At 40.0% G+C, this 22,367-nt stretch overlaps 1 protein-coding gene across 1 annotated transcript; it reads right to left on the bottom strand.

Moving 5' to 3' along the window:
* Positions 1-424: 424 nt before the first annotated feature.
* Positions 425-21,824, bottom strand: LOC102912747 (cytochrome P450 3A9). Its single transcript, XM_076560175.1, has 13 exons — positions 21,517-21,824; positions 20,453-20,549; positions 19,088-19,140; positions 18,341-18,440; positions 14,552-14,665; positions 14,239-14,327; positions 12,310-12,458; positions 9,682-9,809; positions 7,931-7,997; positions 5,499-5,659; positions 3,998-4,224; positions 1,463-1,625; positions 425-795 (listed from the first exon to the last, which is right to left on the bottom strand). Exons 1-13 carry the CDS (start codon positions 21,585-21,587, stop codon positions 700-702), a joined length of 1,515 nt encoding a protein of 504 aa, XP_076416290.1. The 5' UTR covers positions 21,588-21,824; the 3' UTR covers positions 425-699.
* Between the last annotated feature and the right edge of the window lie 543 nt (positions 21,825-22,367).

Here is a 22,367-nt window from a genome sequence, read left to right as displayed (position 1 = left end):
CAAACTAGTGGGAACTCATGAAATTTAGATCACCAGCTGCGGAGCCTGCATAGGACTGGACTAGGCCCTCTGCATAACTGAGACAGTTGTGTAGCTTGATCTTCTTAAGGGGCTCCCTAGAAGTAGGATCAGAATCCATCCCTGGTGCATGAGCAGGCCTTTTGTAGCCCACTTCTATGATGGGACACATCTCACAGTCCTGAGGCAGGGTAAGGGGTTTGGACCTGCCTCTACTAAATGTACCTCCCCATGGGAGGCCTTACCTTCTTATAGGAGAGAATGGGGGGTGGGCTAGGAGGGGGAGTCTGGAGGGGCAGGAGGAGGTAAGAGGGGGATCTTTGGTATGTAAAATGAATTTTTAAAATTTCTTAATAAAAAAATTAGTCATTAGCATCACTATAAAAATTCTCATTTTCAGTAGTAGTTGTTGATAAAACTAGTAATTGGTGTTTATTTTATCATCATAAATCAGGGGATTTGGTGGTGACAATGAAGTAGAAATAGACAGTCCCACAAGAACTAGGGAGTTGAACATATCTATCTTAGATTGGTGTTATCACATCCTTATGTTCCATGACAAGCTCAATGAACACCCAGAATCCTGCATGAGTGTACAAGGTTACCACAGTCTTCATCTTTGAATTTATTCACAATCTGAATTGGTTTCTGGTCCAGTGGGATGCAGCACCATAACAGACATCAAGCTCCACTTACAGTCTCATCTCTTGACACAACCTTTAGAAGGATTGGTTTTTCTGGTTGAAGAAGTCCTTGCTTGCCTATTTTTAAAGGGATCTGCAACAGTTCCACAAGCACAAGAAGTAGTCAGTGAAATGACACCAACCACAAATACAAAGAGACATACAAATGCCAAGGGTGCTTTACAAGCACACAAAAACTACTTTTACCTCCTGTGCCCTTTCTTAGGTGTTATCTACCTTTTTGGAGACAGGGTGTCTCACTAGCCTGGAACTCACAAATTATATAGTCTAGCTGCTTAGTAAGCCCTGGGAATCTGCTGGTCTGTCTCCTCAGTGCTGGGATTACAAGTGCATGCCAACACACCTGGTTGGTAATAGGTGGGTTGGTTGATTGGTTGGTTGGTTGGTTGGTTGGTTGGTTGGTTGGTTGGTTGGTGGTTGCTGGCTGGGTTTTGTTTGGCTGGTTTGTTTGCTTGCTTGCTTGCTTGTTTTGTTTGCTTTGTTTTGCATGGGTTATGGGAACTAAGTTCAAGTCCACATGCTTTCAAGGCAAGAACCTTACTGACAGATCTATCTTCTGAAGCCCCTGAAGTTAGACAATCTTTGTACTTAGGTCTTTATAAAGCAAAAGATACAAGTCTAAAACTGAAATACTTAAACTCTCCAATAGGCATTGCAAAGAAATTCCTTAAACAAATAGATCAATATACTTTTTTGCAAAACTCCCAAAAAAATATAACTTACTGAAAAAGCACACTCACCTGAGTTTCCTTGCAAGGCTGGAAGGAGAAGTTCTGCAGGACTCTGACAAGAGCAAGTTTCATGTTCATGAGCGCAAACCTCATGCCAATGCAGTTTCTGGGTCCATCCCCAAAGGGCAGGTATGTGTAAGGATTAATGCTACCCTGATTTTTCTTGCTGAACCTGGTTCCACAGGAATAGATGAAGACAAGTTAATAAAGGCTAAGAATCCACAACAGTCACTTGCTTGGTATTTTTTAGATACTCATAAGCAGTAGTAAACAGAAAGCTTTCCTGAGCCAGTTGTGGAAATTCTGGTGTGACTTTTAAAGTGTCTTACTTGTATGCAATGCATTGTGATTATTTTCCCTCCCACATTAACTTCCTGTATACCCTCCCCAACTCTATTCACTGTCTTCTTCACAACTTGTCTCCCTCCTATTTTCATGTCCTTTTTGTGTGAGTCTTTCACAGGTAGTCACAGACATTGTTCATGACAGCAAAGGCCATGTTCTAACCAGAAGACACCATTGGCACACTTCCTCTACTCTTTAGCTCCTACAGTCTTTCCACCCCCTCTTCTGTGATGTTCTCAGGCCTTAGAGTGGGTGATATGCCATAGGAATTATACAAGTTACAAGTGTGGGTGATAGGCCATAGGAATTATACAAGTTCAAAGTCTTCCCTCTCGCTTTACCATGGAGGAGCTTAGTCATATTGAGATGAAGTGAATGCTGTCTAAAACAAACATTCATCTTTAAATATGATCTTTGCATTTAGTATGATGTGTTCATTCTCTGAGACATAAGAAATGAGACCAATTGAAGAAAAGTATGTTATTGGCTGAACTAACACTCATTAAAGCAGGAGGATAAAATTCTTACCACTACTGAAATTGTTTCCCTTGCACTGTCTTCTCTCTGTTATTTTTTTTCTCTTCTCCATTATTATTTTTTCTACTGCTTACCTTCCCTTTCTCCCCACTTCTTTTCATTTCTCACTCTGTTTCTTCCAGCTTCCCATCCTCCCTTCCTCCACCCTTCCCTTCCTCTTTCCCCTCCCTCTCTTCTTTCTTTCTTCCTCTTCCTTCTCCTTCCTTCTGTCCCTTCTAGCCTCCCTTTTTCTTCCCCTCTTATTCCTTCTTTTTCTTCTTGCTCTTCCCATCCTTCTTACTGAATAGTTTAAGTCAGATGATTTACAAAGACATACAATGCTACTCTAATATATTATCATTAATTTATTTCTCTATGTGTTCCTTTGAGTATAAAAATCTAGGAGGATAGACAACTTTCATTCAAATAATATAACATGTAAATGATACTTAAGAAAAATTTTTGTTTATAGAAAAGTGGCAATTACAATATGACTATGTGTTTTAAGCTATTTTTTAATATTTTGGAAAAATTCTAATGTATATAAGACTATTATATTTCCAAAATCATAATGATGGTTTGTGGAGGTGTGTGAATAAATACCACACATGGACAAATGGTTACTGGTCACATAGAATTCCATTGAGAGTGCTGTGGATGTTGATTTGTATACAGTCCCCCTGTGAATTTGTCAAATTTTCTCTGTTGTAGACATTTATCAACATATTGCTTTATTAGTGTTTGGAGTAGTCCCTCATACACAGTAAACACAGGCTATCTGTCTCATTATTAAATAAATATAACAACAGTTTGGTCAATCATCTGTGTGTGACAAAACTATAGGAGGTGTAATTACTGAGACTGGAAGGAACACAAAAGCCATCTGGTCCGGAAGACAGAAAAACTGATGAGCTCTGGTTAAGTTCTTCAAAGACTGTACATAGACTTAATGATGTCTAAATGGCACATCATGAACAACAACGTAAGGTACCAGAAATCAGGAGGTGTATAATTAGAAGCAATGAATGTCTAAATCCTAGTCCTTTCAGCTTGCCAACCTCTGCCTTAAAAACACCATTCTTCATTTTGCTTACCAAGAAAACAATTAGACTATAGAACTATGACTGAAGCCTGACCTTGCCTCTGGGTTTCCAGAAGAGACCACCTGAGCCACATGTAAAAGAAGGGTGTTTAGGGTCTCAGACTCCTAGACAGCAGGCAACATGGCTTTGGAAAAATCACATAGGGTAAGAAAGTGGCCAGGACAACAGCCAGAGGCAATAATGGAAGGACCTGTGGTCTCCTCTGTCCTCAGCAGGGCTGCTCAAATGACAAGGCCCTCAGATGACACCATTACAGCCACAGTGAAGGACCCAGAAGACAAAGTGTAGTCAAATGGAAAATGTAAATATTCTCTAAAGGTGAGGGGAGCAGCTAAAGGGAACAGCAAGAAAAACCTAGGCATGAAAAGTCTAATGCATAAAATGAGATAGTGTGGAGGACATTGTGACAGATGCTACTCTTGTCTTAAAAGTTTGAATAGGTAGATAGGTAGATAGATAGATACGTAGACACAGAGACAGACTGCTCTTGCTACTTATGTGACTTCAACACCAAGAGACAGCACATCATGCTTGGGACTAGTCCAGTTCTGGGTAGTTTAACTTTCCCATATCCCTGTACCTTTCGGGGTGGAACTCCTCAGGCTCTGGCCAATGCTTTGGGTCTCTGTGAAGAGCAAAGGTTGGTACCATCATCACAGTCCCTTTGGGAATGAGCACCCCATTGATTTCAACATCTTTCTTACAGACCCTCTCAAGTCTTCCAGCAATTGGATATAATCTGAGAGTTTCATCCACTACCATGTCCAGATACTCCATCTGGACCAGGGTATCATAGGTGGCAGGTGCCTGCAAAGAGAGAGAGAGAGATTTTCATAAATTAAGATTTTGAACTAACTTTCATCTGTAGAGAACTACTAAGGGGTTACACTACCAAAGAAAAACTCCTGTTGATGAAAGACCTTAGCATTTAAAATGCATTTTAATAACTGATACTTGAACATGCTCAATGCATCTGTAAGAAATGTAGGATAATTATGAAATATGGAGACTTTGTGACAATCCCAAACCCAGGACCTAAAATCCTCAGCATTACTATATACTACTTTTTCTTTCTTATGTAGGGAATCATAACTAACAGATCATGATAATTAGAGTCAACAACTTGACACACTTAGAGTTACCTTTTCACAGAAAGGGCACACACATGTACTTGAAGGTATATAAACATAGGTAGAAGAAAAATCCTTATTGAACTTACTTGAAAATATCCCATGTGACCATTCTTTTAATTATATATAAAATTTGGAAGCACTAATAGGATAAAATTTTAAATGATCTGAGGAGATACTGGTCTCTTCTATATTAAAGGTGACAAAAGACAGATACAGTCATTGCCATCAAAATGCTCAGTTCCAACCCTGGTAAAAGTCACAATGAAAACAGGATCCATCACTCAGCCACATTCTCTATTGCTGGTCCAGCCCACTGGTTGTTCCCTCAGGGTTTGCCTGTGAGCTCTGAAGAGAACGATAAGCCAGACAGACAGCCCCACAGACCACATAACCTCACACCCCAAGTCTCCAGTTTGGGTAGAGTTGTAAAGACCAATGTGAGAAACGTTTGACTATTTTATGGGACTTTTAGACAAACCGTAACGCACGAAAGGTTAAGAGTTTGACTCAGGCCGCCTATGAGTGGAGAGAGATGTGTGGGACAGAACTAAATTAATCTGCCTTGCCCAGTCCAGCCAAGGCCAGTCACACTCAGCCAACAGCAGGCAACAGCACACCCCATAACATCAGCAGAGCTGACTACTGAGACACTGGACTAACCAAAGCTATCTTCCATGCCACTGTGATTTGGTGGTTGTTTCTTGATAGTTTTTGATGACATAGAATGGATAAAGCTGTACCAACATTCATGAACAAAGACATTGTTTTCATAAAAGCAGTAAGTAGCCAATGCCTGTTTCCTATTCATTTCTCTTTTTAGAACCTTAAGTAAAGGTGGTGAAGGAATCAATGCTTATCACTTCATTGAAAAAAACTCACTGATAAGGAGTCATTCATGTCAATGTGTCTCCTCTTCCCTTCCTCCCTCTCCAGGTCCCGTCCCCTCACCTTATTGGGCAGAGCTGCATCAATTTCATCCTGCAGTTTCTTCTGGACGTCAGGGTGAGTGGCCAGTAAATACAAAGCAAAGGAAAGAGCGCTGCTGGTGGTCTCATAGCCAGCAAAAATAAAAATAATAGACTGAGCCACAATCTCCAGATCGGATAAAGCTAATGGGAAAGGAAATACATTTTATTTTATTTCATTTGTGTGTGTGTGTGTGTGTGAGAGAGAGAGAGAGAGAGAGAGAGAGAGAGAGAGAGAGAGAGAGAGAGAGAGAGAGAGAGAGAGGAGTGGGGAGTATGCCATGGCATTCTTGTGAGGGTCAGAGGGCAATTTGCAGGAGTGATTTTTCTCCTTGCAACATTTGGGTCCTCGGGTTTGAACTCAGGTCTTTGGCTTGGTAGCAAGTACCTTTATCTGTTGATCTATATTGCTGGCCCAATAGACACATTTTAGGTAAAGGAGATCAGTATTTTTTTAAAAAAAAAAAATTATGATTTGTGGCACAGGAGACCACTTCCTAAATATAACACCAGTAGCACAGACACTGCAAGGAACAATTAATAAATGGAACCTTCTTAAACTGAGAAACTTTTGTAAGGCAAAGGACACGGTCAGTAAGACAAAACAACAGCCTACATAATAGAAAAAGATCTTCACCAACCTCACATCTGACAGAGGGCTGATCTCCAAAACATATAAAGAACTCAAGAAACTAAATATCAAAATACAAAAAAATCCAATTTAAAAAAAATGGATTGCAGAGCTAAACAGACAATTCTCAACAAAAGAATCTCAAATGGCTGAAAGACTTTTAAGGAATTGCTCAACATCCTTAGTCCTCGGGGAAATGCAAACCAAAACAACACTGAGATACCATCTTACACCTGTCAAAATGGCTAAGATCAAAAACACTGAAAACAGCTTATGTTGGAGAGGATGTGGAGCAAGGGAAACACTCCTCCACTGTTGATGGGAGTTCAAACTTGTACAGGCACTTTGGAATCAATATGACAGTTTCTCAGCCAGAAGATCAGGGTGTTTGTGAGATTGTGTCTCCTAGTTATGTCAGAAGCTATACCCATAAAGTCTCAACAACATGACTGCCCAAACACGAGCTGAACAAGGATGACACCAACAGATATGCCAAGGTGGATGGGGAGAGTTCATGAGACCTCAACCCTACACAGAGAATGACAGGCAACTAAGGAATGCTAGGAGGGGGAGAAATAGTCTTCTCCAGGGAAGAGCACAGTTATTCGGTACCAAATTGCCATCCCTGAAGGCATACATATGCGTAACGTCATACAGACTTAGCAGATTATATTTAGGAACATTTATGTATATACAATTGTGCATTCAATAACAATGAAAAAAGAGAACCTGAAGTCGAAAGAGAGCATGGAGGGGTATATGTAAGGGTTTGGAGAAAGGGAAAGGATAAATCTTGTGATTATATGTATTATGATCTCAAAAGAAAGAGCTCAGATGCCCATATGAAAGGCTTATTCAATGCACATGCCTGAAAGAACCTGAGTGTCAAAATAAGTAATGATAGAATTAATGCATGGGATTGTGCAGGAGAAGGTGAGGAGCAGGAGCAGGAGAAAAACAAAGGGGAGAGAGGAGGAAGAAGAAGAGTAGGAGGGGAGAGAAGGAGGAAGAATTGTGGAGAATGAAGGAAGGGAAGGAAGAGGAAGACGGAGGGCAAAAAGGAGGAAAAAGAAAAAATAAAGCAGAAAACAGACGGCTTGCCCCTCTCTTACATAGAACATAGCTCCTGACTGCCTAGGATGGACGGCATTAGAAAGCCATCGTTCTTCAACCATTGCAGCAACAGCTTCCTCAAAAGCCACCCATGATGGGAAAATAAGTAGGTGAAAAGCTAGTAAGAGTAGTGGGGTATGTGCTTAGTCCCAAGGCTTTCTCCACATGTTCCTTATCAACTATACAGGAAATCAAAGCTTGGCTGTAAATCAAAAGCTGGACAAGCATTCATCCCAGGTTTCCAGTGACCATCACCACTGTGGGGCTGTTCCTCTCACTGGGTGTCTATATGAAAATCTCCAGGCAAAGCTTTTGACTCAGTGGATCTAGATGAGGCCCAGTTGGTATCTGTTCTGTAGTACCAGATCCAGAGACCACTGGTGATCTCCAATCCTGAATTCCGTGCTTATGGCTCCCCTTCAGGCTTTGAACACAGTAATAATCCTGTGCTTCTAGAAAGTTTGTTTGTATATGTTATATGTATATGTATATGGCTGCTGTATATAATGTCTACATCTGTGGGTTGGGGTGGAATTTTTTTTAAGGGGTTGGAATTGTTTGTTTGAAATTTGGAGACATAGTCATCTACTTGAAAATCCTTCTGAATATTTCCAGGACAAACTCCTCACTCTGAGGTTCCCCATCAGTAAACATGAAACATCCTTACTTACCTTTATGAGACTCCTTGATGTTGGAACTCTGGGAGTTTATCATCAGCTGAAGAAAATCCACTCTTTGCTGAAAGAAAAATAATTTTTGAAAGATTCAAGGTCAGTTAAAAGGTCAGAGTCAGTCACAAGTGCAGAACTAGTCACCATTCTGACAATAATGCTTATTTGAAAGTCCAGAACTCTGGCTGGGACTCCCAAAGTCAATAATAAACAAAAAACATGTCCATACACATGCTTTGGAGAGCAGAATGCTTTCCTGAGTGAACACTAGCTCCACATCCAATGGCTTTGGTCTTTCCTGTCTTTGACCCTGAGTTCTCTGGCTTCTGAACAGTCCAGGTCGGCCCCTTCCCTTTGCATGTGTGCTCACACAGACGTTCTGGACTTCAGTCTGGTGTTCTCCCATCTTAATCTCAAACCATTGTCCTTATGATGAAACTTGGAGGCAGAATGACTGAGAGAGACGAGCCTGGGCTTCATAGCAAGATTATCTCAAAAAACTTAAAATTAAAAATAAAGCAGACTAAACTGTGCTGGGTAGAATAAAATAACTTTTTTTTGAAAATGTGTAAAATGATAAGCTTGGAAATGACATGATTTCTTGCCAGTATGAGATCTGGGGAGTTAAAGTACCTGGAAAGAATTTGTAAGCAGAATCATTATCCTTTTAGGAAAAGGAAGTGGTAATTTTGTCTCACATTTTTTAAATTTACATTAAATTTTGCACACAAAAAAAAATTGTACATGGAAATGGAATAAAATAAAAATTTGATGCATGCATATATTGAATGTTGCCTAAATCAGATTAAGTATATTTTTCTCAACATCCATTACTCATCTGTGATGAGAAGTTTCAAAAATTCCTCTATAGCTTTGGGAATTTTTAGAATGACTTCAATGAGCATAGGAGTACAAATGTCTTCCACACAAGCTTATGTCATCTTATGACTGACAGGAAGATGGCTGGATTACATGGGAGTTCTATTCTTAACTTTTTGCTCATTTTTCCTCTGATATGAACTAAGATCACTGAAGACTTAGTCTTTGAAGAAATTATCCATTAATAATGGTTGTTCCTGTCTGGGTGTGGTGGCTCACACCTTTAATCCCAGCACTCAGGAGGCAGAGGAAGGTGAAAACCAAAATAATAATAATAATAATAATAATAATAATAATAATAATAATAATAGCTTCTCTGTTGGGATCTTCCAGTCCAACATCAAAGTCATAAACTCTGTTCCCAATATGAAACTCTAGAACAGAATTGAGCTGGATACCCAGGGCAACTTGAACCATTGTTCAAGGATGACATGTTTGCTGATCACATGTAAGGATCTGAGTTTTGTTTTATCTCCACCACTAAGAAAATAACAAACTTTGATGTTTTTGAGATCTATCCATATAGCTTTCCATAATTCCCCCAGTTTACATCCCCACAAATCATATGCAAGCAATATCTTTTTACTAGCATGTGGTGAAATTCTTGCCCTAAAATATTTATTCTGTGGTACACTAATTGTCAGGCACATCATTAATTTTAAATGCTTTCTCTGGCTCATTTTATTTCTCTATTCCCAACCACTACACTCTTCATTCTCTTCTAAATATCAAAAATTCCCTGTCCTTAACCTACACTCCTCATGTAACTTTTAAAGATGTAGAGGAAATATATATATATGCATATTTGTTTTATAGAAAGAGGGAGAAATGCATTATCAACAAATGAAAATCCTCGTGTAAGCAGTTATTACCTTTGCTTTATCTTGAATGCGATCCTCCTTCATTCGCTGTACAGAAGTTTTAAAAAAGCTTATAACATCTTTTGGAAACAAGCAGATATTTAACGCATCAAATATTGGAATAAGGAATGGAAAGAGTGCTAGAGGGGAAAGAAAAGAGAAACTGTGGTGAAAATACAAATTTTACCTGTGAGCGCGCTCAGGTTCCAGGCCACTGGCTGGGAAAGGGTGTGTCAATGTATGGCCACTGACATAGAAGTGATATCAATGGCACCTGCTGCATAGTTTCAGGGTTAAATCCCTTGACCTCTCACCCTTGACATGTTGGACTAAGGTCTTTTTGGATGAATCAGGCTTCAGTCCAGTTGCTGCAGTTAATCGTGATGTTCAAGAAAGAGCTTTCAAGCTGGAGAGATGGCTCAGTGGCTTAAGTGTTTGCCTTGCAAATGTGAGGCTCTGGGTTCAGTTCCCAGAACCCACGTTAAAAGCCAAGTTCAGTGCCTCAGGAATGGCAACATGAGAGGTGAAGACGGTGAATTCCTAGAAGCTTACTGGCTAGTGAAGCTTGGTGAAGTTCACCTACCTACTTGGTGAAGTTCCAGGCCAATAAGAGAGTCTGTCTCAAACAAAAGGTGGCAGATGCCTGAAGTTGTCCTCTGACCTCTGCATACTTATGCACACCCATATACTCCAGTGCACCTACCCACCCACCCATGAATACGACAAATGATGATGATGGTGATGATGATGATGATAACATTAACCAAAAACACAAAACCTTATAAGATAGAGACAAAACAATATCCAGAAGGGGATTTATGGGTATTGAGGAAAAACTGATGCCATATGACAATCCTTTATAGCATGCACCACTAAAAGAGAAGAAAAAACACACTTCAGGCGGAGAGAGTGGATACTACTGACTAAAGTGCAAACTAATAAAATAAAAAACATGGAGGAAATCAATGAAAACAAAAGATTCTTCTTTGAAAATGTCTTCAGAGTTGGCAAAACGTTAGCTGGGATTGTTCTAGAATTAGAGTGATGGCTCAGATTACTAGCATGCATAGTGAAGTGGGAGGAGAATAATGTTATGGAGAACACAAGGGCATATAAAGGAATCCCACTAGCAATTGAGGGACTAGGACAATAGCCTCAATTATACATCTTAGCCAGAATGTACAAATTCCTAGAAATACACAAATTGTAGAAACTGACTCAAAAAGAAATGCATACAATGCATAAATGACCGGTGACATAATGAGAAGTTATTTGTTGCAAAGCAAGCACACAGAGATCCATAGCATTCCTCACAATCTAGAGAAAGTGGAAAACTATGACAAGAGGAGATTATCATATCAATGTGTTCCAGGATAATACTTAATCTTACCTCCTCCTATCTAGTCTTAAGTACAGAATTTAAAGTGCTGCTGATTTAAAAAAAAAAATGCTATCCACAAGGAAAGCCTAAAACAAGAAGGTTTCGATGATTAACTTTGCTAAATATTTAAAGAAAATCATATGCCATTTCTTCCCAAATATGTCCAAAATATAGAAAGGACATGAAAACATCTCCAAAATTTTCCATAAGATGAATAGTACCCTAATACTGAGACCAGACAAATATCTCACAAGAAAAGAAATCTACAAACTAACATCACTTGTAAATGTGGTTGAAAGATTTTCAACACAATATTAGATACTAAATAGAGTGACTATAAGAAGAGTTATATTACACTAACTCGGTAGGATCCATCTCAAGGATGCTCTGCTGCATAACTGAGTATATCAATGCAAATGAAAATGAGCAAAACAGATGAACAGATGAAAAAAAACAGAAAAGCCAACACTCTTGTGATTAAAGACATGTCCTTAATTAGTTCAGCACATTATATTAGATATTACTATACAACTCAGGCCTCCCCCTGAGTATACATCAAAAAAACAACTGAAAACATGTTGAAACACAAACTTACATAATATTCATAGCAAGGCCAGGTAGTGGTGGCACACACCTTTAATCCCAGCACTTAGGAGGCAGAAGCGGGTGGATCTCTGAGAGTTCAAGGCCAGCCTGGTCTGCAAAGCGAATCCAGGACAGGCTCTAAAGCTACACAGAGAAGCCCTGTCTCAAAAAACAAAAACAAAAAGAATATTCCTAGCAGCACTGTTTCACAACAGCCAAAAAAGTCAAAACATTCCAAATATCCATCAGTCACAGACAGAACATGACATGTCCATAAGATGGAATATAATTCTGTCATAGAAGAAATGAAATGCTAATACACACTTAAGATGCATGAACCTTTAACACGTACTAATTTGAAAGCCAAATACAAAAGGTGACATCATACAGTTCTGTTTGTATGAAGTGTTCAGACCAGGCAAATCTGTGCAGTTGGAAAATAGACTTATTTGTTGCTTATGCCTGAGGGAGGTAAGGAGTTAGTCATTAAAAGTACAGTTTCTGAGATGACAAAAATGTTCCACAGCTGACAACAGTGATAACTGAAAATATTTTAAATATACTGAAAACCGTCTTTTGGCCTGTTTAAGTGGACTACTGACAACATATGCAGATTATATTTCACTACACTGTTACTTAAAAAGACAGAAAGAATGAAATGTTAGGTCACGTACTCACTATGAGGAACAATGGATCAAAGATATCAAATTTTAAGATCTTCTTTATTTTTTCCACAAAAGGATCCTGTGGATTGTTGAGGGAATCAACATTCACACCAAATGATGTGGCAGTGATCACATCCATGCTGTAGGCCCCAAAAATGCTGAGGACAGAGAGAAATGGAAATTAACAGCTACACCTCTTCCTACTCTGCCTAAGACACATAAGGTGTGAAATAGTAGTAAATTCATGTCCAGCCAAGATAATCAGAGTGCCACACAGAAACCCTTCCTATGATGCCCTTGTTCCAATCATACTCAATTGTGAGAAGTTTTTCAGGTGACAGTGTTGTACCTGTCTTTGTGCTGTGAGATGGCATGGATATTACGATGGTTAGTTTTAATTATCAAAATAATATAATCTAGAAATGCCTGGGAAGAAACTCTCAAGGAGGAATTGTTTATACCAAGCTGGACAGTCCTATGGGGTATTGCCTTGATTGTGTTAATGGATGTGGGAAAACATGATCCACGACAGCATTCCCTAGATGTGGTAGTTTGAATGTAATTGGCCCCCAATAAGCTCATAGGGAGTGACTCTATTAGGAGGTGTGGCTTTGTTGAAGTAGGTGAGGCCTTGTTGGAGGAAGTGTGTTACTGTGAGGGTGGGCTTTGAGGTCTCCTATGCTCAAGATTCCACCCAGTGTCCAAGTTCACTTCCTGTTGCCTGTGCAAGATGTAGAACTCTCAGCTACCTCGCTACCACCATATCTACCTGCATACCACCATGTCCCACCATGATGATAATGGACTGACTCTCTGAACTGTAAGCCACCCAATTAAATGTTTTCCTGTATAAGAGTCATTGTGGTCATGGCATCTCTTCACAGCAATGGAAACCCTAAGTCCTGAGCTTTGTAAGTGTGGGAAAGATAAGCTAAATATTAAGCCTATGTGTATTCGTTTTATGTTGTTCTTCACTGTGGATGTCAGTTCTCTCCCTCTACCATGTGGCTCCCAGGGATCTAACTCAGGTTATCACTTTGGTGGCAAGTGCCTTTACCCACTGAACTGTCTTGCTAGACCAAGGAAAGATTTACTATTTCATTGATAGTCTCAAAAAGTTTATGATGGAATATAAATTGTTTGACATTTTAACTTTCCTGGTACACACACACACAGCATCCTAGTATGCACCGAGTAGTTTCTCTATCCTTTTCCACTGAATCAACACTAACAAGTTTGTTTAGATAATGTCCCTTCTTTCTAAATTATCTTTTTTTTTCTAGAATTTCAAAAATGGCAATTGAGTAGACAACTTAATAATGGATCCTGTATACAGAGGTGAGACTTGTTCTCCATACGTTACCTTACCTTCTTATAGCTGACACCCCCTTGCAGGGTGGCCCATTATAGTCCTAATACTGCTACAAGGATGTCTCCAGTTTCCTCTGGTCTCAAACTTCAGTAGTAGTCTGAGCTGTTGTAATCAGTTGAAACACCACACAACTCACTTTTGACCTAACAATAGGAACTTCAACTCCACAGCTGGCAGTTATGGCATCTCCTAGCATTATTGTTATGGTTTGAATGTGCACTATTCCCCTAGAGGATCATGTATTTGAATACAGCTAGTGGCACTGTCTGGGAAAAAAATGTGGAAACTCAGAGGAAGAGCCTCATTAGAAGAAGCAGATCACTTTGGGCAAGTCTTGAGTCTCTATAGCCTGGCCATCCATCCTTCGCCCTGATCGTAGATGCAATGTGACCCACTAGCCTCCTGCTCATGCCACCATGTCTTCGTGCTGTGATATACTGTGTCCCCTAGAACTGTAAGCCAACGTAAAACCTCTCTTCCTTCGGTTGCTTTTGTCAAGGTCTTTTGTCACAGCAACAGAAAAATAACTCACACAACAACCCAGCCCCAACCATGCCAGTACTCACTCTTTCATGGAGATGGAATTCCCATTCTCTGATCCATGCCTCATGTTTCTCACCAACACATCTGCATACTGGTTAATGATGGGGAGCATCTATACACAAAACAAAACACCATCCATAGTGAGCTGAGGGGGCTCAGTTCCCAGTGGACACAGCTTTCCCAAGGACAAAGCAAGAAGTTCCATTAACACAAAGAGACATTCTTAGGAAGTTTCAACTCAGAGGACACTGCTTGTAAAAGGACTGTGATCTTCCACTCTACTTGTCCCCAGATCTGTTCCTCGTATTTCCAGTGACAAGCTTATTACTTCATTACCTCCTTGAGCTTTCCACTGGTGAAGGTTGGAGACAGCAATGCTCGGATTCTCTTCCATTCCTCATTCTCAGCGATGGTGATGGCTTTTTTCAAAATTCCCGATGGACCAAATACCTAGAATCCAAAGCAAAAGAGATGTTGCCCTATATAGATTTGGAGAACTGCCAGGTTGTGGGGAAATGTTAACAGGCATCACTTACATACAAATTATTTATAACCAAGTCATTAAATGGCACAGGAAATGTGGGTTTCAAATGCCTTACTCTAGGAGCCTGGCTGTAGAGAAAGGAGGGTGTGTCAGTTGTGGAGGTTTGGCAAAGGTAGGCTTGAGTTGATTGATCTATCAATATGCATGCATTTCAATATTATGCCTAGCTCTACAAATAATATAAGATTAATAAATGTAATGAAAAAATTTAAGTGTATATGTTGTATGGAAAGTCACAAAAGCAGCAGATAAAACTAAGCCCAACTGTGGAAGAATAAAGTTTATCTCCTTTAAAAGTAAATGCACACTCAACATTCTGTTCAACATTGTACTGGAGCTCCCAGCTATCACAATAAGTGAAGAAAAATAAAATAAAAATATATAGAAAGAAAAAACTTTCCTATTTTTTATGAAAATAATGTCAAGATATAGAATTCATGGAGGACATAAACAAATATCTGGAACTTACAAATGAGTCAATTTACAAAAATTAAGGCACACTGCTAAGTGAGGCATATACAAAACTACATTAAATACACAATGATTTTCACAATCATTCCAAAGAAAATGAAATACTTTAGGTATGAATCTAACAAAATCTAACAACAGCAATAAAAATGCTCATTAAAAAAATCAATGAAAATTTGAAGAAGTGAAGAAACGTCAAGAATTCACAGATCAAAACAACCTGTTGGGGAGATGGCTCCGAGGGCAGGAAGGCTTGTTCTTTAAGCATGAGGACCTGGGTTTGGATCTGCAGCAGCCACATTTTAAAACATTTTATGGCCATGGGTGCCTGTAACTCAGTGTTGGGGGAATGGAGACAGGCAGATACCAATAGCTCACTGACCCACCAGACTAGCCAAAACAGCAGAGTAGAACACGTAAATCCTCCTTGGGGCCTCTGCAGGTTCACACAGGCACACACATGTACACACAACATTCATACAACTCTCACAAACACAAGATTCAGAATACTAAAATATTGTGCTATAGACATGCATACACACACACACACACACACACACACACACACAATGGAGTCTTATTCAGCCATAAAGAGGAACAAAATTATATCATTTACAGGAAAATAGATGGAACCAAAGATCACATTAAATGAAGATAAATTCAGAAACACGAATATCACCTATCAGTGTCGATAATAGTTTTTTTTTTTAAACTATGTTCATACAACAAAATATTACAGGGACTGGAGAGAAGGGTCAGCACTTAAGATTCAGCTTCAGTGCAGGGGGAGGGGCTTGGACCTGCCTCAGCTGAATGTACCAGGCTCTGCTGACACCCCATGGGAGGCCTTACTTTCTTGTAGGAAGGAATGGGGGTGTAGGTGGGGGGGAAGGCTGGAGGAGGGGAGGAGGGAAGAGAGGGGGATCTGTGATTGGTATGTAAAATGAATGAAAAAATTCTTAATTAAAAAAAAAGAAGACTTGCTGCTCTTGCAGAGGACTGAAGTTTGGTCCCTGACACACATCAACTGGCTCATAAATACAAGTAACTATGGCTCTAAAGGATTTGTGCCCTTTTCTGGCCTCTGTGGACACCTACACACATGTGCACATGCACACATGGAGAGAAACACATACAAACATATACATGAAATAACTATTTTTAAAAAAGTCACAAGAAAGCCTGCTGTTTTGTACAATAAATATATGCCAATGCTGTAGAAACTAAAGATAAAATGTTCTCCAACTAAAAAGAAAATACAAGCTATGTGTGGCAACTCTAATAGACAAGGATGTGAGAACCTCATGGTGAAGGAACAGTTCTGTACCTTGGCTATTGATGGCTATACATAAATGCACCAATAAACATGCATGGGGTTACATACCCTTGTGCACACATGCTACAAAATAAAGAGATGTAAGATTGGTACTGAATAAAATGTATGGATTATACAAATTTCCTGTCACAGAAACATACTAAATTTATAGTTATGTAAAATATCACCATTGAGACAAACAAGATGAAAAACATATGGACCATTGTTATGTATTTTGGGCCAATGCCCTATGAAATTATAATTATTTCATGATAAAAAACTAACATATTGCCAGGTGGTGGTTGCTCACACCTTTAGTCCCAGCACTCGGGAGGCAGATGCAGGTAAGATGCAGGTTCTGTAAGAACAAAGCAAGTTCCGGGACAGCCAGAGCTGTTATACAGAAAAACCTTGTCTCAAAAAAAAAAACAGCCAGAGCTGTTATACAGAAAAACCTTGTCTCAAAAAAAAAAACCGCCAGTCCTGGTGTCTGAGTGATTCCCAGGGCCCAGCAAAAAGGGACCGAGTTTCCAGAGCACTGAAGACAAGGGGTAATACACCAAAATATGGACTCATTTTCCATTCCACCTTTATTGGTCGAGCAGCTGCAAAGAACAAAGGCCGCATCTCCCGATATCTAGCAAACAAATGCAGCATTGCCTCAAGGATTGATTGCTTCTCTGAGGTGCCCACAAGTGTGTTTGGGGAGAAGCTCCGAGAACAAGTTGAGGAGCGGCTATCTTTCTATGAGACTGGAGAGATTCCACGGAAGAACCTGGATGTCATGAAGGAAGCTATGGTTCAGGCAGAGGAAGCGGCTGCTGAAATTACCAGGAAGCTAGAAAAACAGGAGAAGAAACGCTTGAAGAAGGAGAAGAAACGACTGGCTGCACTGGCCCTGGCCTCTTCAGAAAACAGTAGCACTCCAGAAGAATGTGAGGAAACACATGAAAAACCTAAGAAGAAGAAAAAGCTAAAACCCCAGGAGACTCCACAGGAAAATGGAATGGAAGATCCACCTGTCTCTTTGCCTAAAAGTAAGAAAAAGAAAGCTTTTCCCAAGGAGGAGTTGGTCAGTGATCCTGAAGAGATGGCTACTAGCAGCGTAAGTCCTCCCAAGAGGAAGAAATCCTTGCCTAAGGAGGAAATGGCCAGTGACCCAGAAGAGGCAGCAAGCCCCAGCGTCCCCAAGAAGAAAAGGAAGTTTTCTTTTAAGGAGGAACCTGAAGTCAGCTGCACAAAGAGCAGCACAAAGAAAAAGAAAAAGTCCCAGAAAGCATCCCAGGAGGATTAGAATGGACATGCTTGGGTGGGAGGGAAATGCCTTAAGGTGACCGTTCCTACCCATAATGAACCCCAATAAAGACACAAAAAACACAAAAAACAAAAAAAAAACAAAAAAAAAAAAAAAAAAAAAACAAAAAAAAACAAAAAAAAAAAAAAACACTAACATATAAAAACATAGGATCTGAGTTTGAATACCAAGCACATATTTAAAAAGCTGGACGTGGCCCTGTGCATCTGTAACCTCAGCTCTGTGAGGGACAGAAACTGGAAAATTGCCAGTGCTTACTGGCTGACAGCCTGGCTCCAGGTTCAGTGAGAGACCCTGTCTCAAGGGAATAAGGCAGATAGAGCAGGACATCCAACATCCTCCTCCGACTTCCATATGTGTGTAGGTATGTGCATGGGCACGCATATGCATATACCTCATGAACATGCACACAAACATTCACTCCTCAAAAAGACCCTAATATATAAATAAATAGAAACTAAGATGTTTTAAATAGGCACCTACCCGACGATTTGTGAAGGTAGAATAACATTCCTTCACCAGCACTGTTTTGATCATGTCTGGATCCATGATAGCCAGCATAGGCTGTCGGCCCTCAAAAAACCTGAATTGACAAAGCAAAGAGGATTAAATCCAGCCATCTAGATTTGATAGTTGGAGGCATGCCAAGGAATCCAGAATCTGATCCAGATGTTATATAACCAACACCTTAGTTACGCAACATGCTGCAAATGAGCACCTAGTTCAAGTCAGGGATTCTGACCATAGGTCACTGGCATCTCATGAAACGAAGTGTAATGTAAGACATTCAGGAAGGGACAAACACAAAATAGCTCTACACAGAGATCATAATTAGAACTAAATTGGAGCATGTGTTACCTGGATGGTGCCTACATGAATATTGCCCATGTACTCTTTTTATAATTTTGCATGATCAAAATATTAGAATACCAAAAAGGATATGAACTGAATGGAAAATTGAAAGTAAGTAACTTAAGTTCAAAATAGTGGAATATCCAGACACTGGACTGAAACTCAGGTGAACCATTCCTGAACCATCAAGTCCTGGAGAAAAGTCAAAATATGCAACTTTCTCCACCAAATTCTGTCTGTGAAGCACAACACTGGGGGACATATGGGACCTTTGGTAGGAAAAGCCCCCCAAAATCTTCGTAATACATAGCTTATACTCAAGATCCTGTGGGCTTTGACATTTCCCGTCTTCCCAATGGAAGTTGCCATAATACTTACCCCCACATTTTCCCATATTTTTTATGACATTGTTTGTCAAATTCCCAGAAGCCCTGGAAAGAGAAAGAAAATAAAAATCCATAGCTATTTTAAATATACTCTTCTCACCTCTAGTTGGGGCACAAATGATTTGGATCTTACAAAATCAGGCTTACTATCTATCCCTAGACAGCATTGAGAGGGGCATTGTTATTTGTAGCTGTCGGAGTGGAAAGGAGATTAATTGCTAGAGGTATTTGAAATGGGGATATTAAAGTTTCCCGAATCTTCTCCCAACATTGCAAATGCACAAAAATTCACCCTTGATTGTGAATAATTGCCTATGCTTGGCCATTTACCCTTCACTACAAATAACAGCTAACAGCATGTCTCTAAAGATTTCACTTCTCCACATGCTGTCCCTAAAGTCGCAAGACTCTCTGAACTGTTCCTTCCATAGACACAATGGAGAAACAGAAGCTAAGGGAATGCCAGTGAGATCCATTAAACTCTTTACCCAGCATCTTTTTCATTTATTTCATGCCTCTTTCTTTAGAAGACTAACAGAATTATGACAACGAAGAAACCAGTGGCCTCCTTTAATTTAGAGCATTTAGTCTCCAGCAGGTTTCTGAGTGAGAAGGCAAGAGAATAAGAATGATAATGTGTGGGCTGAAGAGATGGCACAGTGGTTAAGAGCATTGCCTGGTGTGCCAGAGGACCAGGGTTCAATTCCCAGCACCCACATAACAGTTATCTGTAATCCCAGTTCTAGGGGAACACCTTTGTGGGCACCCAGAACTCATACACAGACTTGTATGCAGGCAAAATACCCATAACACATAAAAAATATTTTTAAAAAATAACAAAGAGAGTTTGCCTTTATGGCTCCCTGGTAACATGGGAAAATGGGGAGAGGCCACCTCTATACAGAACACAGCAAAGGAAAGTACTTTCTCCTCTACACATAACATTGGAAATGAAATACTTGCTATGAGTCTCCGACACTTCAAAAGAAAACTTCTGCTAAGTTTCAGTTATAAGTTCTAATTATGCAAATAAAAATTCCAGAAGCATGGCTGTCCCTTGCTAGAATCTGCACTGGGAACAAAGAACATTGCCCTTGGAGGATCACAAGTCTGAACATCAAGTCCTCAACATGAGTGTTGATATGTCAAAGGTCTGAGCTGATGAACTGTGCCAAACTGGATTTTCCAAAGACTAACAGCAAGGCCTTCAAGAAGCTGATCTTGTCTCAGATGAAAGCCAAACATAGTTTCTGAAATGCTACCTCAGTTCTACTCAAGATCTTGTCTTTTTATTGATGAAACTAAGCCAACCTTGGCAAACACAAGAGGAAAGACAGGGAGCCCAGTGAATACTCACCTTCTGGTGGTAAGCAAAAATTGAACCCAAGAAAGGCAGAGGCTTGGGCCCAGGAATTCCCAACTTTTTAAAAATCCCATGTGAATGGGTTCCATACCTATTAAGTAAAAGAGAAAACTAGTACATTGGGATTGTCATTGTATGCTATAGTGGCTCACCAGCTGTGGATACAGACACTATAAAATTCAAACATAGAAGAGGCAACATGTAGGCAACAAATAACAAAAACTCCAACAACAATAATTATTTTTAATCTTCACATCTTCTCCATGGGACTCTCAAAGACAACAACCAGCAAGTGTATCTGAGAGTTTTCTCTTGAGAGAGGAAGCATATTCTCTACTTCCTTGTTACTCATACCTGAAGGTATTTCATTTCATCACTGGCCCATCCTCTTCCTTATCCACCTGTACTAAGGGATTCGCACGACCGGACAGATAGGTATATCAAACACTGATGAATTTTTTTAAAACCTGATAAGCAAGTTTATTTCAAAGCATACATGTGATCTATACCACGTATTTGTTTACGCATTAGGCTCCCATTCCTGGCACTATCATAAACAAATGAGTAAAAACATCAGTTGTCGAAAATATTGAAAGCAACAGCCCCACTTTAACTTTTTGAAGGAAGGTCCTGGGATATCTAGAGCTGAATAGAAAGAAGGAAATGAAACATTTCCATTAATTGTAAAATATCAGATGGAAAAGAGGCCTCCTAACATACACAGTGACCAGCTATTTGTAATCTTCTTCTGCTGAGCTCTGGTTGGTTAATCTGGAGAAAAACCAAGACTCAATCAGAGGATACCCCAAGTCTAACTGAGGTCACTCTATCCTCCTATCCACAGAAAGTAGAGTTTAGTAGAAGGGGAAGACCTATGTATCCCCTTGGAGGGATTTGCATAAGGCCAACAGCAACACCTTAGGTCTTAGCATCTTACACTCAAGCAATGTCCCCTTCATTTTCTCTTTGGATTTTCCAAACAGGTAGAGGAAAGAATTATCCAATTCGCATCCCCAAGTCTTGATCACTGAGGAGAGGAGCCTGGGCAGTTTACTCACAGGTAGAGGAGCACCAGGCTGGTAACCAGGAGCATCCAGGTTTCCATGGAAAAGTTTGGGATCAGGTCCATTGCTGCTTTCTTTAATTAAGTCTCTCTTTTGTGTTTTATTCTCAACTCTGTGTGCTGCACCTTTCAGGTCTGAGCCTGATGAGTTCCCTTCCCCACCCAGCTGTGATTCAAGGAGGCCAGCCTGCAGTGCTTAAGTACTGGGAAAGGGGTTGGGCTGGCCTTGCAACCAATGAAAACACCAGAGTGCTCCACCCACAGTACCATGAGTCAGGTGCACTCTCTATCTTAGCAGTTGGCATGGTACCATGGATGTGCCCACTTTGATCTTTGAATTCATTTGGTAATAAATATTAACCAAAAAAATGCAACCAGTGATTTCATTATCACTGAGTGCAAAGGTTGTTGCTTATCAGAAACTCAAGTGAAATTCTTGGCTTTAATTCTTTTCTAGTAGTTCTGTCCTTGTTTGCTTTCTGTAGTTGTGATTTTAAAAAAAACACTATGATGAAAAACAACCTGGGGAAAAGAGTTTATTTCATATTGCAACTTATGAAGGGAAGTCAGGGCAGAAAATTAAGGTATGAATCTGAAGGTAGGAACTGAAGCAGAGCCCATGGCTATCCACAGACTCCTCCCTGTGGTTTGGTCAGCCTGATTTATTCCCCCCTGGAAATGGTTCAGAGAGCTGGGAAGGGTCCAAGGATCAAAGACATTGGGACATGAGAGTTCCCTCTCCTTTATAGACAATTTACATAGTGCCTTCTGAGTTTTTTGGAGGAATGTGCGCGCGCGTGCGTGTGCACGTGTTTTCAAATTCTGTTTTGTTGTATGCAGCCCATG

The sequence above is a fragment of the Peromyscus maniculatus genome, chromosome 23 (genome assembly GCF_049852395.1).
Source record: "Peromyscus maniculatus bairdii isolate BWxNUB_F1_BW_parent chromosome 23, HU_Pman_BW_mat_3.1, whole genome shotgun sequence".
Classification (NCBI taxonomy): domain Eukaryota; kingdom Metazoa; phylum Chordata; class Mammalia; order Rodentia; family Cricetidae; genus Peromyscus; species Peromyscus maniculatus.
The sequence above is the reverse complement of the archived record's forward strand: the minus strand, read 5'-3'. Positions and strand labels throughout refer to the sequence as shown.